Here is an 18633-nt window from a genome sequence, read left to right on the forward strand (position 1 = left end):
AGTACATTAAAATAATTTAAAAATACTAAAAATATATTAATTTAAAATAAATAAATTTTTAATTTTTTTTTATAAACACAAAGAAAAATAAAAATAAATCCTCATCTTTTATTTTGAGATTGAGTGTACATTTCGTGGCATTGCCTGTTCCCTTCTCGGACCATCACAGAACGTTTTTCATTAATTACAAATAAATAACCAACATGCGCATAAATAGAATAGGATATCGTACAACATTTTTCCTCGCCTGGTGCCCCTTTAAATCTCTGATAATATAAATACAATCTTTGATAATTAAAAAAACGAATAACTTTTCATGTAGTAAAAAGTAATTATGATCCTTGTAATCAATAAAATTCACTCGTTTTTTTGGTTGTTTCATGGTTAAGTAAAGCCTTGTAAATCAAGATTAAATTCACCCATCTACCTTAAAATAAAGACAAATTATTCGTATTCAAATTAAAAAATTCATGAAAATTTTACTTTCTATCACCTTGTGAGATTCGAAAAGACGTAGTAAGCAAAAGATACTGCAAGAATCATCAAACCATCATTCGTGGTAACTTTTTCTAGATTTACAATTTACATTTTCTCCCTTGTTTTGAATATGAAAAGATTACAGCAATTATAAACGACAATTGGCAGCCATGTACTGAGTTTTTATTATATTTTATTAATTATTAATCAAATTAAAATTTAAATATTTATACTTTATTTATCTAATTTCAGACATTAAAAACCATTCATTAATTTCAGGTGATCCACATGGAATTCGATTTAAATTACCATACCTAATATAATTTAACCCTTTTCTAATCTTGGCATGGGAGCATATGCTAGAATAATTCTATCCTCTTTTCTTCCGGGGTATTAAAAGCAATTTCGACAAGCTCACATTTGAAAAAGATTTCAGCTTTCTATTTTTAATTTATCGTCCATCGAAACTTGAGAGAGAGAGAGAGAGAGAGAGAGAGACTGCGCTAGAGAGAGAACTATTTTGGTGGCGTTGCGACGGCGGGTTCTCTTATCTGAGAGAGAAGGCACGATAAATGCTCCACTGACCAAGAGAAGAGATCTCCACGCAAAGCAAACTTCTTTCTCTCTGTTTCTTTTTTCTTTCTTAGATCTGCAATTAGTCTAACCTTTAAATATTATTATTTAGCTACCTCTACAGAATTATTTCACTGAAAAGAAAACCCCTTTCTTGCTCTAATTTCGTGATAATTATCATCACGGGGATTAGAACACCTTCTATTAATTTTTATTTATATTAATAGGAGGGATTTTTTAAAAATATTTAATTATAATAAAGAAGAAGACGAAGATAGAGGGGTTTTTTCTGTGATTTTGATCGGAGCATGTTTTGATGGTAATGGGGTCTGGCAAAGAAGCAACGGCCTCCTCTTCTCAAAACATGGACATGTCTATCGCAGGCAAGCTACTTCTTCGCTCTCTTTCCGCTCTTACTTTTATGATTTCGATTTCAAGTCATGTCTTTCCTTTTTTATTAAAAAAATCATCCGTGAATTGAACTGCTATGAATTTTACCTCGATTTGAACCTTTTGGATTTTCCATGTAAGCAGATCCATGATCTAACTGCAAAAGAAAATTTTCAGTTTTGAATATCTTGTGCCTTCATTTTTCGAGTTTTCCATGTGGAAAAGTTTTTTTTTTTTTTCTGTTTTATTTTGGCTGAACAAGGTGGAAATGATTAGGTGAGCGTGTAGGTAATTTAATTTAGCGCAGCATATTGACAGTAGAAACAATGTATGATAGAGAGAGCTCGTGTTGCTACTTTTTGGCCTGCTTCCGGTTGAAAAGGAAAACAAGGAACGCCATACACTATGAAGTTTTGAAGGAATGAATTTTTGTACCTGCCAAATTCTATGGCCTGAGAGAATTGCTGTATTTTGCAGCTCTTCACGAAAGGCATCAGCAGGAACTTGAGAATTTGACGATGACGGGACAACCCTTCAAAACATTGAAGTTTTTTGTTTTGGCTATGATTCAATACTGTAAGAGATCAGTATTCTACCTTTTGGCTAAAGGTGGCTGGCTGATGCTATTAAGCACAGTGGTAGCAGCTGCTGGAATTGTGCTTGTGACCATTGACGGCCCTCATGAAAAGGTATTGCAGCGTGTAGAAAATTGTAGGTACTTTGAGTTCACTTGAAGTTATGTTCCTATGGATGAAATTATAAGCGAAAGGTTATGTTTTGTATGCTCTTGGATTGCTACTGCCATGGTACTATAATGTTCCCTATGGTTAAACCTTTTCCCATGCATGAGAATATATTAAGATCTGCATATGCTGTTTATCTCTGTCACTGTGAGCATTCATGTTGTTCCATCATTAACTACTCTACTCCAAATTTACAGAGTGGAATTTTGCTTACTTGCTGTGTCATGTTTCTGCAGCATGTTGAGGAACTTTCTAATTATCTGCGATTTGGATTGTGGTGGATTGCCCTTGGCGTTGCATCATCTATTGGTCTTGGTGAGCAAAATTTACTTTGATGAATATAAAAAAACTCTGGCATTGGGAACAGTGTAGAGTGGCGGCAACTATATGAGTGCTTCGAATTTGGAGGGAATTTTTGGTGCATGTAATTATTGATAATGTTTTTGCCACATAAGTTAATTTAGTACGAGTTTTTTACTTGGTTTTGTATTCCAAGGTTTTCAAAGTCAAAAAATCCAACATTGTAGCTGGACAAGGGACCCTTTATCTTTATCATCCTCTTTATCCTTGCCTGATAAACTCTAGTTGCATGGTAGTTAGGCTGTGCCCTGTGCTTGTAAAGTGTGTCAATTTACTTCTCACATGATTTTTGGTCTATTGTTTTGGCTTCATTCACATAAATTAATTTAGATCTGCAATTCACCGAACTTGATCTCTTATCTCTTCTTTTGTTTGTTTTATTAAATTTCATTTCAGGATCTGGTTTGCATACTTTTGTTCTTTATTTGGGTCCTCACATTGCCTTGTTCACGATCAAGGCAATGCAATGTGGCCGAGTTGATTTAAAAAGTGCTCCATATGATACAATACAGCTGAAAAGAGTTCCTTCATGGCTTGGCAAAGATTGCAAGGAGTTTGGGGATCCAATGTTTCCATTCTCACATGGATTGCAGGTTCCTATTAGCAGCATTTTGTTCCAGGTCCAGATAGAGGCTATTTTGTGGGGCGTTGGGACTGCACTTGGGGAGCTTCCTCCTTATTTTATCTCAAGGGCAGGTATGCGCCAAGTTTCTGCATTTGTAATACATTTATCTGGTTAAAAGAATTTCCGAGAATGAAATGCTTATCTTCTGATCTTGTGACCAACCATATGAACTGAGGTTGATGTCATACTATCAGACTGAATGTCTGGATTAATATGATAGTTTGGGGTATCAAACATGATTTTCTTCACAGATTATACAGAGGACTATTTTGGTTTTTCCACTTTTGAGGTTATATGAAACCTAGGATCTTTAAACCCCATTTATTACTGGGGATAACAATTTAATTTGAACCTAATAGATATCAACCTGAATAGATGGATATTTTTTCGATTGGTATTTTACCCAATGAGTTGTAGATAAGGTATGAATATTGTCAAACCCGACCCAAAACTTGTATGAACCTAACCCAAAATATATTTTTACACTATATTGATATGTTTGTAGAACATTTAGATTTTTTTTAATACAATATGATATATACACATCTTAATATTGAAATAAAAAATGTATATTATATTTATAATTTTATAATTTAAATCTGATTATTATTAATGGATCATAAATAATAATTAGATAATGAATACCCATATAGATAACCAAAATCTGATGATAGTTTATGGATATCTAAATTTTTTACTCGATAGGTAACGGGGTAGGGTACGTATATCAAGAAATATGACCTACGGGTACCCATTGCCACCCCTATTTATTACCAAACATGTTTCTATTACTATTATCAACAACAACAACAACAACAACAGCAAGGCCTCAATCCCTACTAGTAGAAGTTGGCTGTAATCAAATCCACCTCAATATCAAGATGTTGAAAGAAAAAAAGAAAAAATATCATGGGTTATTATTCTCAAGTACATATCTGATTCTTTTTTTTTTTTTTTTTTTAATTTATGAGACAACTGTTTATTCTATCTGTTGTCTTTGGTGAGAGTATGGTAGTTCCCGAACATTAGTTTTGATTCAATATGTTTACCTCTCAGCATAATTGTTCTTGCAAATTGATTACATCGCTTTGAGCAGCACGTATATCAGGTAGCAAGCTGGATGCCATGGAAGAATTGGATGCTTCTTTAGATGAAAACAGTGGAATCATAGCTACTCGCCTCACAGCAATCAAACATTGGCTTCTGACCCACTCTCAACATTTGAACTTCTTCACGATTTTAGTGCTTGCTTCGGTTAGTGCAATGCCCATCTATATTTTATACTATTATGTCTTTTCTGAAAACAGTTCTGATCGTTCCATGAGAGACTTTTTTTTTGTTCTCTTGGTACTCATGCCTGCATTAAGATCCTTATTGACTCTTCATAGTTGAAATGTTCTGACATGCAGACATGCATTTAATTGCCATTTTTAAACCTTTTTAATGTTTGTAATCTATCCTCACAGGTGAAATATTTCCTTAATAATTTGACATTGTTATAGTGTTCATGTGGGGCAAATACCAGGGCTGATAACAAATGGGCTTGCCTTCTTACAATTTTTAAAATTTTGTTCAAATTACAAGTTATATTTTTAGATAATATTGGCTCTACTCTTACTGTTGATTAGTATGTCAGAACATTTTATTCTTCTATGCCATCAGATACTTGACATCAGAACATTTTATTCTCTACGAAGTAATTTTATTCTTCTATGCCATCAGATACATGACATTGGTACTTACAAGTCCACGTTGATTAATATCTGTTCATGCCATATTCATTCCTTATTAGCGTGCAACTTGCTGATGAGTTATACTAATTTTAGGTGCCAAATCCTCTATTCGACCTTGCTGGCATTATGTGTGGACAATTCGGGGTTCCATTTTGGAAGTTCTTTGCAGCAACATTGATTGGAAAAGCAATTGTTAAAACTCATATACAGGTTTGTGATATTTCGAAGTTTTCTTTATATCTCTCAGACCTTTGAAAAACTTTCAGCTTATAACAAGTTTTAGGTGCTTTTGTGCTTGAAGCTTCAATTCTCTGATTCGTGTTTTGACCATCCTAGTTCTCTTAGTTTGGTATAAATGAATTTTTAGCATTGATAATATTGTTAAGTACTTTAAAATATGGTGGGAAAATGGAAATCAAGAGTTGAAATTAATGTTGATTTGATAAAAGGTGGTGTTGGATGCTGCTTTATTCTTGAATTGCTTGTGATTGGTCTCTTGGTCAATTTTTTTTTTTGGCAGACGATTTTCATTATTTCTGTTTGCAACAATCAACTTCTTAACTGGATAGAGAATGAGTTGATCTGGGTACTCAGCCTTATACCTGGTTTCGCTCCTGCTTTGCCTCACCTCACAGCAAAACTTCATGCAATGAAGGCAAAATATATGGCACCTGCATCTCCTGCATCCTCAGATATGAAGGTACCCTGATTGACCGCAATAGCTACATCTAGATGGTTCTTGTATAAGTTGATTGTAGGGTGCAATTTTTTTTTGCATTCAAATGCTTTTAATTCTCGGCAATATTGCATTGATTGTCAGGTCTGTTTCTCATTTACATGCCCTCTTTGTTCATTCATCCCCAGGTCAAAAATTGGGATTTCTCATTTGCTGGAATGTGGAACACGGTTGTGTGGCTCATGCTCGTAAACTTCTTTTTTAAAATTGTGAATTCAACTGCACAGAGTTATCTGAAAAAACAGCAGGAAAAGGAGATAGCTGCATTGACAGATAGTGCATCAGCTTTGACACATTCAGATTAGGAGCCTGACCGAAAGAACTATGAAGCATGCATTTCTGGTAGAAGCTTGTATAAAATAGGAACACAATGGCCGGTGTCATACTGGAAGAGGCATTATTTTGGGTAGTTGTTCACCCATTGGTAAGAACTGTTGACATGTTAGCGGAAACTTACTGCTATTATTCTTTGGAAATGCAAAACAAATTATTTGGTGATTGATCGTTGGTTGCTTAAACTTTTCGGATTCTAATATAACGCCGTATGGTTTCGTCAATGGGTTTGCATGCCTATGCTCTGAATTTTAGCCTCTCTTTTACATATGGATTCACCATCTCAGAATTTGTTTGATGCCATTGAATGTATAATGGGCGCATTCCGCTTGCTTCATGTCTCTTAATATCAAGACCTCGTTTCCTGCACGTTAATATACAGACAAAGCAGAGATGATTTTCTTCTCTCTTACTAAAGTTCTTGCAAAAACCTCTTGAATCCTGGAATGCTGTGAGAAATGGAACTTTATAATTTTTGAGGCTGGCGGTTAGCAGTGTGCCAGCTTGACTCGGAGGAGTACCGCACGATGGTAAAAACTTTTTGCCAGTAAAATCTCTCGAACTTGTTCTTACAGTTTTACGAATCGAGGTTTCAGGATCAGAATAATCTGTCTCCTCCTCATCTGCCAAAGATCGATAATTAATGATAACAGAAATATAGAATGATTGTAATCATCAATTATGTAATGCTTTGAATTGTATATATTCTCGGTCCGAGAGGGAAAAAAAATCACCACCAACAGGGGAGAAATTGAACTTTGCGCCGCTGGATTGGATCATGATTTCATTTCGAGCTTAGTTTCTATTGATAAAAATATAAGTTCCTTTATTTCAATTAAAATAAAACAACATGAGCTTGGTAACTGGCAATAGCGTTTGGTTGGATCAGATATATAGTAGTAATAATAAATAAATAAAAAGTTATAAGAAATTAAATAATAAGAAACGAATGCTTAGTGAAAATTTAAAGAACTTGAAAGAATTCATGATTATGTGAGTTTAAATCCAGTTTTTTATTTGTTTCTATGAATTTATTTGTTTGTTTCTGTATTTTAGATTATCTTTCAATCTATTCTATTAGCAAATATTTTCATATAAGTAAAAAAAATGTCCTCACATGAGAAATTCAAAGTGCATCAAATTTATTAAAAATAAATATTTTTTTTTTAAGTTATCACGTGATATATATATATATATATATTAACAAACCTAATTGGATTTGAGTTTCTTGCGTGGGGTATTTCTATCGTTTTGTATGGAAATATTTAATTAAAAAAACAGACTGGAGGATAATTAAACTCGGAGGTAGGGTAAATAATTAGAACTCTATCGTGCCAAATGTTAAGCCATTGTCGGAGCAAGCTGCATTGTCCAGCAACTTTTATGAATGACATAAAACTTACAATGATTATGAGTAGAGAGCTTGGAAGGTTTGAGAACATGTCTCTGTCCATCATTATAAAAGGTTTTTGTCTCTGAATATGAAGGAGCAAGTGAGGAAATAATTTAATATGTCTTTAATTATATATTTATATAGTATCAATTTTTCTAACACGTCATATAGTCAAATATTTCTATCCAGATTGCCAGAATATTCTGGTCCGATATAATACAAAAATGTCTTAAGATTGCTCGAGTTATTTTAAGAAATAAAAAAGTTTCAATGTTAATCAACCGTTAATTTTTTTAAAAATAAAATAAAATTGTACTCTTGTATACTTGAAGTATCTTTTTTAAATAAAAAATTAATTATGTTAATCTGGATAAAAAATAATTAATTATGCATGGACATAATAAACCCAATTAAAAATATAAAGATATTATAAAGACATCACCTACTACATAGATTAAATCATTTATTCTTTTTATAGTCAACAAATGCAATTATTTTGCGTAATGATTGCTGAATAACAAATGTAATTATTTTGCGTGATGATTGCTGGATTCCCATGAAAGATACTTTTTTAGCATTGATTCTTTTTTATTTTATCATTCTATAAAATTACCCTGGGTCATAAGTTTCATGTATTAATACAACTTGACTCGACTTATTATTATTATTTGTTGTTACTGTTTTTTAATTATTATATTATGAAATTAATTGAGGTTTAAGCTAACCTTTGAGTTTCTGTTATTTTTTAAAAAAACTATTGTACATATTAAAAAAATTAATTCGGCTGACTGTATATTGCGTGCCGGGCCTTCAATGGGTAATATATATATAATCTGAGAGTCAATTTGTTTTTGCATTTTTGAAAAGCCCATGACCACACCCCCCAACCCAAAAAAAAAAAATTCCTGAAAACTATCTAAAAACCAAAAATCAAAACCGGAAATGAATTATTATTTTTTTGCTTTTAAATGCTATTTAATATAAAAGCTTGACAATACAAGCAATAAAAAAATTTAATTATTATTAACAAAGAGTTAATTCATATTCACTTCTCACAAAGCAACATTTTTCACTATAACAATGATTTGTTTTTTATTTAAAATTTTATTATTTAACATTAAGTTTATTAAAAATTAATATAGATTTACAAAGATTTTATTATGTTTATTATTTTTTTAAATTTTAAATTTTAATATTTAATTGGTTGAGAATCAGATTTCATAATCTATTTCAATTAATTTTTTTATGGATTTATTTTATTTTCATAATCAAGAGTTATGATTTTGACAAATATAAGAAGTTGATTTAGGATATTTTTTAGATCCTCCTAAGATAATCCAGTCATGCCCAATTATCCTGTACAAGATTTAACTATTTTTTTACTGTAAAATATGTTAGTGATACTTAAATTTTTTTATATATTAAAAAAAATTACAATGTAAACTGCAGTGAAGCACAGAGCAATGATCTAATTCAGAACCGTGGTATAGTAATTTGTTCGAGGTAAAAAATTTTCTATGAAAGTACTTCGTCTCCGTCAAGGCATAATCACATGATGGTAATGAAGAAAGAATTTTTTGCGAAAAATAAAATGTTTGGTATGATAAAATCTTCTGCTCGTGCCTGAGCGAAGCCATGCGACTAAAATGTTTGTCTCATGCCTCATGGTGAGCTATTTATTATTTTTATTTTGGAGATTATATATGCATATGCATATGACATGATTATGTGTTTGTAATACAAAGCATTTATTTTTATAAGAGTGTATTTGGATTGAAAAATATTAAAATTATATTTTTTTAAATGACATTTCATGTCTTTAATACCAGTTTATTAAAATCATTTAAAAAATTCAAATCTTAAAATGTACTGTTTTTAGAGCTCATATGTATTTTAAAAAGTACTCTTAAACACTGATTACATATCACTGACTTTAGAAACGATAATGTTGACTCTAATGGTGTTATAGTTAACAACTTAATACACTATCTGCCATGTTAACCTACGTATTAGCATGACAAATTGCTATGTTAATCTCTTAAACACCCTATTGATATACACATGGAAGGAGATAATCCTGGGTGTGATTTAACTTCCTCAAATGTTCGAAAGCAGCTGCACAAGCGCAATGGTAAAGTGGGCATGGGTGGGTCGCTCTTTCCATTTTAAAATGATTCTCTTGTGGGACCTTAAACCCTCTAAAAGGGTTCATGCAAGGGACAGAAATTAAGGGGCGATCATCCTAGAGGTTAGACAACACCTGAGATTTCAGAAATGGCCAAGATCCAAGTATTCTCATCACCTCCGAACACTTGCACGATGATGTTCCATCATGTTCTGGAGTATATTATATATTGTTTTTTTAAATATTAAATTGATAAAAAAATATTAATTTAAATATTAAACAAACAATTTTTAAAAAAAACACATATTGATAAACTGTAATGCAAAACAATACATTCGTATCATGGGCAAATCATCTTATTTCAAGTCATGGTTAAACAATAACTCAGAATGCAATAGCAACTTTTTTTATAAAAAAAAAATGGGACCAAAATTTCAATTTTACTTTGGAGCACCCACTTCGCCTTTTCCTCTCTCTCGTGAACAGACACATGTCACTCTCCATTAACTGTAAGATATTGCCGCGTTAAATAAAATAAAAGCTGAAAAGGATAAAAGAGAGGTGGGGTAACACGTGTAGAAGAGAAGAGCCTGCAAGATCACACTTCCAGGCAGGATATACACATCAGCACATACGTCGCTATTCTAGAACGCGGGCCCCCAACCCATCTTCTAATGGGGACCACAAGCGAGGGCCCCCATGGTAGTAAATCATATCTTTCGTTTACAGTTATTTAATTTCTCCCGCGAACCTTCCCTCTGCTATCCTGGGCTTTGGCTTGGGGGTCTCAGCAAAATCATCTATTCTAGACACTATGGCTACCTTAAGGTGTGATGTTTATAAAAAATCTTGAATTTATCTTCACTTCAGATTATTATTTTTTATTTTAATATATTGATATAAAAAATAAATATTAACAAATATTATTTTAATATATTTTTAAATAAAAAATACTTTAAAAATCAATCCTTCTACAATCTTAAGCACCTGCAGACAGACTAAAAATCTCGTACATGCTTCCTCCTCTTAATTTACAAGAAAGATAACTACATACCACAGAGCACCCCTCTCAAAAAACAAGAAAGAAAGAACAAACAAATAAAGACAATTACAGAGCAATGCATTGTGAGAGACAACGTAATCACATTCATTCCACAAGAATGGCAACGGCAACGTGTAAGACAGACCATAAAGGGACAAACTCCGTTTCAAGCGTCAAGAGATGACGTGGTAGCACTTCACGATTTCGCAAAGGCAAAGGTTTTATGCAACATGGACACTACACTAACAACTGAAAAACCAAATAATTGCGAGCCCAAATCGGAGCTCTTGTTTTCAAGTTCGAACCTTCCTTAGGTAAGATGCGCCGGTTTATCTGCAAAACAACCTCTCTCAACAATTATGACAAACCATCACCCCTCAATGCAATACAGCAAATCCCACCATGTTCTATAAACCTAGCACGACTAAATTGTCCCAGAAATTATATATGACATCATCCCACAAGGTGTCGATGGGTTACAACACAGGGAAAACAAGGATGGAGACAGGTATTAAATAAAAAAATTGGGAGGGTTTACTTTTATATGTGCAAGACATAATTCATATACACCATCCACTGCACGTAATATATATTGTTTTAGAAGATACTGCCTAATGCGCTTTCAGGAAAATAGAACTAGACCCCATAAAAAAGGGATGGAAAATCTAGCACAGTGGAGAAAATAACTGACCCATGAGGGAAAGGTTGTTCTTTATCTTCACCTTTCCACGTCCATCTTTCCTTCTTTTTCTCTACAAAAACACTTGTTTCATTCCCAGCCTCTCGTCATCACACCAATCAAATTTAACTAGACCTGACCATCAACCCTGTCAGCCTATAGACACAAGTGTACAGAGAAAGATAATATGCACGGCGATCCGCAAGTCCAGTCAGAAGGTATTCAAAATTTCGGTTCGGATCCACCTGGCGTGCTTCCTAGAACATTTCTCACCCCTTCATTCTGCCAGAAGGTATTCAAAATGTCATTTCCTTGGCTTGTTAATTGCTTTCCCTTCATAAATTGAAAAATCCCCAATCAAACCAATCTACTAGTCTTTTTCAATCTTACTAGTCTTTTTCAATCTTCTCCGATCCGCAGGTTGCCATCTAAAGCACCAGGCACATGATTCTATTCGCCAGCAGGTTGTTTCTTCTCTGCCGGTTTCACCTGAACCACAGTGGGAACAGGATGAACATATGGGAAGCCAGCAGGTAAAATCTGATGCGGCTTTCCTGCAGGCTGTGCAGCAGCAAATTGGGCATGGATAAGACCCTGTGAAGGTAAGCCACCTCCTTTCATACTGTTAGCAGCTGCCTTCGCAGGATCAGTGCTACTGGTAAAGGCAAGTGTGACTGGAGGACATAATGACAACATCCCTGTAGAGGAGATAGCTGAAGCGCCTTGTGATTGCTGCTGCTGATCACTACGGTGTCTTTGGAGAGTTGAACTTACCGCATGTTGAGCTTGGGTTTGCATATAAGCGTTAGTGTACATTAGCTGAGCCTGTTGCAAGACATGCTTTGATAGCGGCTGTTGATGTGACATTTGAGGCTTTGTACCAGAGTTAGATGAAGAGGTGTTGTGAGGATGACCATGGATTGATGCAACATTTCTTCCCCCAACTGGAGACAATTTTTGCACAGGTACTGATGCAGAGTTGGATTGTTGAGATGATAATGTAGAAGATTGACCACCTTTGTTACCCGTGGAAGCGGATGTCCTTGGACTTCCACCTGCACTCTTAGAAATTGATGTTGTGGGAGAACCAACCATCATCGGAGGAGATGGGGATTGGTTAATGCTGGGATTTGGTTGCCCTTGCGGCGAAGCAGATGGTTTTTGGTTAGCCGCAAAAGATATCTGCGTGTGACCTCCTTGTGTTCGGCCTTGTTGTTGGGGAAGATTTTTGAGGTTTGATGAAGCTGGGGTTAGAGATGGAGAAGGAACTTGAGAAGTGGTGGTCCTCAAGGAATTTTTCCACTGGGGTGATTGAGCAGGGCTACTGCTGTTTTGAACAAAATTTTGAGGAAAAGCAGGAAGTGCATTAGGGAACTTGGTGGCCATGGCTGATGATGATGAAATATGATCGGGATAAGCACTTCCATTGCTAGTTGCTGGGGTTTTACTACGAGAGGAAGCTGCAGCCACAAATTGTTGCTGCTGCTTCTGAAGCTTAAGAATTTGCTGCTGCTGCTGATTCCGCTGCATCTGCTGCTGTATACTTGGTGCATTTGCACCACTGATATTAGCTGACATAACAGAGCCAGAGGTCCGAGCAGGAGGAGTCCCAAGGTTAAGAGTTCGGGCTGAGCTATCAATGACATTGTTGACTGACATTGTTGAAATGGGGGGGTCTGTTGAATCTGCCCGAGAGAACACAATTGACTGCCCAGCAGTTAATGGAGCCTTTACTCCTGCAATGGCCTTCCTCTCTTCTTCCACATTAGAAGTGTCATTTCCTCCAGTTTTCCCTTCTTCAGAAACACGGTAATTCTTCTTCTGCTGTGCTGCTTGGGCAGCAGCGATTAAGTGATATCCATGCCTTGCTGCCTCTGGAAGGCTTTGGAGAAGAGCATGATTATGTGCCATTGATGAAATATCAAGTCCCGGGGAAGCAGTGGTTCCATTGATGGAAGTAAATGATATGGCAAAAGCCTGAGAGGTTGAAGGTTCGGCCCCAGCATTAGAGATCTGTGTTTGTGGTTGCTGGGGTTTCTTTTCACTAGTATTGCCACTTGCACTATGGGCACCACCCATCGGTGCAGGATTCATCAAAGCAAAGTTTGCTGGATGTACTGGCATTAAATTCTGGCCATAAAGACTCATATTTGAACGGGAGGCTTGACAGTCAGCAGTTGAAGTGCTGTCTTCACCACCTAATTCACTCTCGGGTTGACGAGCTTGCTGAGAAACATTCTGATTTTGCATCTGCTGCCGTTGCTGGTTTGGCAGGGAATGGAGCAGCTGGTTTTTAGGGCCAGGAAAACCTTGCAGATTTCCACCATCTCCACTGCCATGCAATCTCTGCTGCTGATTCTGCAAATGCTTCTGGGTTGATGAGGAACCACTGGTAATACTCGGATTTTGATGGCCTTGTTGGCTTTGTTGTGTCTGGGTGGATGGCTGTTGCTGCTGAAGCTGTGAAGGATGGAGCATTTGAGAAGAATAAAACGATCCATTAAACAAAGGCATTGCCTGAGGATGGGTTCCTCTATAAGCTGTTGCGGCCCCAACATGAGCAGGAATGGGAATCGGGAATGCTCCATTCTGCATAATTGCCAAGTACTGGGTTTCATTGCCTGAGAGATTCGGGTAGTTGAAGCTCATTGGTGGAGGACCAGCTATAGCTGATGCTGTGGCACTCATTGAAGCAGAACTAGAGGCACTTGAAGAGGCTACACTGCCTGCAGCAGGAGGAGACTTCACACTTCCAGGTCGGACAGAAGCTGCTGCTGCAGCAGCAGCAACAGCTTGTTGTTGATTCAATGGGAAGATGAAAGTGGGTCCATGCTGGAATTTAACAGAAGGAAAACTAACACTCAAAAAACCAAAAACCATGGACAGATCAGAGAGTTATGAACATTACAACTCAAGAGACGACCATACCATGATATTACTAGGAGCACCTGGCGGCAGGGCTTGCTGGAGCAAAATCTGCTTTCTCTGTGCAGCTTCTGCAATGTTCGCACCTTGAGAATTCTTCTCCTTCCCACAGGGACCTGGAAAAATGGCAAGACTCTGTCCCTTTTCTTGCACTGAATTCACACCTCTACCTGCATGCAAGTCAGCGGATGGCACCACATTCATATTGCACGCTTTAGCCCCATATTGTAAAGCAGAAGCAGCAGCTGGTGGCCAGAAAGGATTCATCCTTGTAAATTGCTGGTAACAATGAATGTTCCTTGCAATGTAGCAATGTGTTGCACACCTTTTTGGCCGTGGTTGGCTAAAAATTAAATGAGGAGGCTGCAACAAGTTCACAAAGAACCCATCAGAATGGAGGAGGGATTACATTCTTTTCCAGATGCTCAAACAAGAGTTACATACCTGTATGGCTGCAGAAGACACACTGCTTCCATCCATGGATACAACTCCTTGTAGAGGTGCCATATATCTGCCGATACGAAAATGTCATTTCCCCAGAGAAGAGAATCTAAAGCATTGTACGGCCTAAGAATGAAAGAATCAAACAACACCCAAAAGACAATACCCCATGTGAGGAAGCCCACCGGGCCAGCCAGTCATAGACACTGGCAAAGGTAAAGAACTGGATTGCGCTGAGAATGGTACAGAAAAAAGAGGAAGAAAAAAAAAATTGAATCAGCAACCCAATTGGAAAATTTGATGAGAACAACAATTCTCAATTTTTTTTAAAAAAAAAAAGAGGAGAAATCCGCTATTATTTTTTACCAATTTTCTCTGTGTTGGGTTGCTGCTGCTGCTGCACATGCTGAAGCGGCTTATTTCTACTTATAGTAACAGTGGCGCTATCTCTATCAGCCTTCCCTGGATCAAGCTGGAGATCAATATTCCTTTCTTTATTAACAATTGGCTTCTGGGATTCAACTTGTTCGCCAATAACTTTTGTCTTTTTCTCTACAGGTTCCACACTTATATCTTCCTTTACAACTTTCAATGCTTTCTCATCTTCTTTGACCATCACAGGCTTCTTTTCCTGCCATATTGAACAAGCAAAAGCATAAGAACCAACAACATTAATTTTTCACAAACCGCATCATAACAAACAGATAAGCAGATAAGTCATAAAAAGCAGAAAGTACAAGGTGGTCCCACTCACCGTTTCCCCATATGTGACGATAGATTTAGGATCTACGGCCACAAAATCAACCTCACCGTCCCTTTCTGGAGATGACCTTGATGGAGGAGGAGCCTGTGACTCGATGAAAATTAAAAATTAATTAATTAATTAATTACTATATATATATATATATATATATATATATATATATATATATATATATATATATATATATATATATATATATAGATTACAATCCCACTAGAGGAAAAGTATTTATGTTGTGAAATTGTGAATAAATCTTCACCATCAGATCTATCTGGAACTTCTCTTCTCGCTGACTATCAATCTCAGAGACCATCAAATTCCTGTAAGAAAAAATATCCGGGATAACCAAAATCAGATTCCAGGCTTCAGAACAATGAAGAAGATCAAAATCAAACAAGCGTCCATTTAATCGATGCTCACGCTTTATTTGCTGTCAAACTCTCGCAATCATCACCCAATCTAAGACCAGGAGTAGATTCGTTCTTCGGAGACCGAGTTTCTTCTATCAGTCCTCCCAAATCTCTACATTCTGATCCTTCAGTCGTGGGCTTAGAATCCGATATCGGTTGATTCTCCAGCTTAACCGCCTCCTGCAGCTGCGCCTCTGTCATTGCGGGAGCAGCTTGATTGGCCAATAAATCATGTGAAACTCCACCATTTTCAGCTGCAGATCCCGAGTTCTCTAAATTAGGAGAAGAATCAATTCTTGCAGGCTGATCAACGTCAACCTTGGCTATTGACAAAATGGAACTATTACGAGCAGGAAAGTTTGTGGGATGCTCGTCATCATACTTGACCGGCCGCGGTCTTTTCCTCTTAGGTGCTGCAAATCGAAACCAAAACCCAAAAAAATACATCAACATAAGGAATGAAATCAAAATGAGGAACCTTTGCTATGATCACATCCTTTTCCCTTAAAATCCCGGAGCATTGAGGAAGAAAATGAAACCGCTTCTGCTCATGAGAACTCACCAATTGCAGACATGGGAGCAGCAGAAGAACTAGAATTAGCTGGTGGGATAGAAGATGACTGAGGAACAGTGGACTGTGAGTTGGAGATCGGTGAGGAAACTCTGGATTTAGCATCACTGGCAGTTTTATTGTGGTTCGCTTCTCTGAAATCAAACTTGATTGAATCATTTCCCATGATTTCTTGCTTTGTAGCTCCTTGAGGTTGCCTCAGCAACCCATATAACACCTCAGCGATCTCAAACTCAATCTCATCTTGTGCAGAAGTAGATTTTGAAGAAGATTTAGGAGGTCTCTGTTTCGGTCCATTAGGTTTCTACAACAGCAAAAGTGAAAGCAATCGTCAGTTTATTGACCCAAAAATTATTAAAAGAGAAGGCAAAATCCTGTAGAAATGAAGCAACGGACCATCTTCTTTTTAACTGAAGCATTGGAAGATGATGGAGGAGAGACAGGAGCCACCGGAGAAGCTGAAGCTGAAGCTAACATAGCCGGTCCACTCGATCTTACCGGAGATATTGAAGCTTGATGGTGAATTTGCTCACTAACAACTCCACCACTTGAAGTCCAACATTCATGTGACCTCTTTGTAGATGCTGCAAAAGAAAACCAAAAATCAGCAATCAGCTAAAATCTGAAAAATTTGCCTTTGTATACTAAATCTCTTCCACCTCTATACCTGACCGAGCTTTTCTAGGAACCGACACACCAATCATCTCATCAGGAGCCTTCCACGGTGTAACTGCAGCAGTGGTATTCGTCGTCGTCGGCGCGGCCCTAAAAACTTTTGCCTGCGGCGGAAAGCTCTTCCTATGATGATGATTAGACATAGAAGAAGAAGATAAAGAAGAAGGGTTCGGTGGAAGCATCCTCATGGAGTTTCCTGCAACACCAACCGCATCATCGTCATATTCATCTTCGTCATCATTAACGCTCTCTTCGTCTGAGGTCTCGTCTCGCTCTCCATCTTCCCTATTGCTCCCGTGCATCAGTCTCTCCCCTCTCCTCCTCTTACTTCTGCCGCTAATCCGATCTCTATCTCGGTCTTTCTCACGGTCCCGGTCCCGGTCCCGGTCTCTATCCCGATCCCGATCTCGATCCTTTTTTCGATCTCGCAGCTTTGTTGTTTCTTGCAACTCCACCGGTCCATCATCTTCTGCAATAACGAACACCAAAACACATCAGAATTAATACGAACTGTCTTGATTTAACAGTTGCCAAAGAGAGTTAGATCTGATGAGAAATCAAACCTGGAGAGTCTCTTAGGCTGCTACTTCTGTGTCTTCTTCTAGACAAACCATTACCGGCTGCCATACCCAATCTTCTTGCTTCTCTATTTCTTTCCATCTCTTTCTTTGTCTTTCTAATAACAAATCACTTGTGATCAGAAAGTTTATCTTATCTCTCATATCACCAAAAAGCACGCATAATTAAGTCCAGCTCACTGGGTTTTTCAGAAATACCGATGTATTTGATCTTATAGAACAAGTGATGTTTTTTTTGGGGCGGGGTAATCAAGGATTTTCGACCAAGAAAAATTTTCGGTGTTGAAACATCCTAGCTCTCACTTATCTTCTTCTCTACTTGGCCAGCCCCCCTTCACTCTCTCTCCCTCTCTTCCCTTTTGTGTTCTCGTCTTCTCAACCCTCTTTTCTAGCTATATTTCATCTCATATCACTCTGAAACTTACTGCCAAAGCCTAGTTGACGGCCACGATTTTTAGGTGCATTCCACGGTGAGATCTAAACCATTATTGCACGACACATCGAACGGTTCTGATAGGCTGTCACCAACATGGCAAAATCGCAACCCTTGAATACCCTGCCTCTCAGCGACCACTTAACTTTTTTATTGCATAATATTTCCACGTGGCCGCCTTGTTTATTTCTTTATGCTCAAGCGTTCCATGTTCAGTTAGAATTATTGTTTAAAATATTTTTTATTTAAAAATATATTTAAATATTATTATTATTTTAATTTATTTCTCGCATCATCATACTTAAAAAAAACACGATGGCCACGGAAAACGACCTCACTCACCTCCCCGATTTTGCTATTATTTTATTGCAATGGCAATGACAACAAAAAAACAATATTAATATAAAATTGATTAATAATTTAATTAATTAATTCAATGTTTGAAGAGTGAGAAAATACTGGTGCCCACGAATCACTATCAAAATTGAGAGGGCCCACCCACTGCCTTGAATTTCCCAAAGAGATCTCGAAACTGGCTATAACCGGTTACACTGACCTTGGTAAAAGCAACATTACGATCACTAGGAATCTCGGTGACCGCAGAAAATATCGTTCCAACCGGTGAAAT

The 18633-nt window shown here is 36.8% G+C and overlaps 2 protein-coding genes across 3 annotated transcripts; one reads left to right on the forward strand and one right to left on the reverse strand.

The window, feature by feature from the left end:
- The first annotated feature begins 893 nt into the window (after nt 1–893).
- Nucleotides 894–6155, forward strand: LOC105123589 (vacuole membrane protein KMS1). The gene is made up of 8 exons (XM_011023250.1): nt 894–1433; nt 1918–2129; nt 2420–2498; nt 2940–3239; nt 4265–4422; nt 4995–5111; nt 5422–5601; nt 5766–6155. Exons 1-8 carry the CDS (start codon nt 1367–1369, stop codon nt 5940–5942), a joined length of 1290 nt encoding a protein of 429 aa, XP_011021552.1. The 5' UTR covers nt 894–1366; the 3' UTR covers nt 5943–6155.
- Nucleotides 6156–10795: 4640 nt separating this feature from the next.
- On the reverse strand, nt 10796–17965 carry LOC105123588 (protein TIME FOR COFFEE-like). Of its 2 annotated transcripts, none has more exons than XM_011023248.1 (12): nt 17558–17965; nt 16987–17463; nt 16716–16903; nt 16311–16623; nt 15759–16161; nt 15598–15658; nt 15330–15422; nt 14942–15206; nt 14742–14808; nt 14579–14645; nt 14138–14497; nt 10796–14041 (listed from the first exon to the last, which is right to left on the reverse strand). In XM_011023248.1, the coding sequence occupies exons 1-12, from the start codon at nt 17652–17654 to the stop codon at nt 11660–11662; spliced, it is 4773 nt and encodes a 1590-aa protein (XP_011021550.1). In that variant the 5' UTR covers nt 17655–17965; the 3' UTR covers nt 10796–11659. The 2 variants fall into 2 exon arrangements, with proteins under 2 accessions (XP_011021550.1, XP_011021551.1); XM_011023249.1 differs by having other exon boundaries at nt 15330–15418; nt 15597–15658.
- Nucleotides 17966–18633: the final 668 nt, after the last annotated feature.

The sequence above is a fragment of the Populus euphratica genome, unplaced genomic scaffold, assembly GCF_000495115.2.
Source record: "Populus euphratica unplaced genomic scaffold, PopEup_1.0 scaffold9.1, whole genome shotgun sequence".
In the NCBI taxonomy this organism is placed as follows: domain Eukaryota; kingdom Viridiplantae; phylum Streptophyta; class Magnoliopsida; order Malpighiales; family Salicaceae; genus Populus; species Populus euphratica.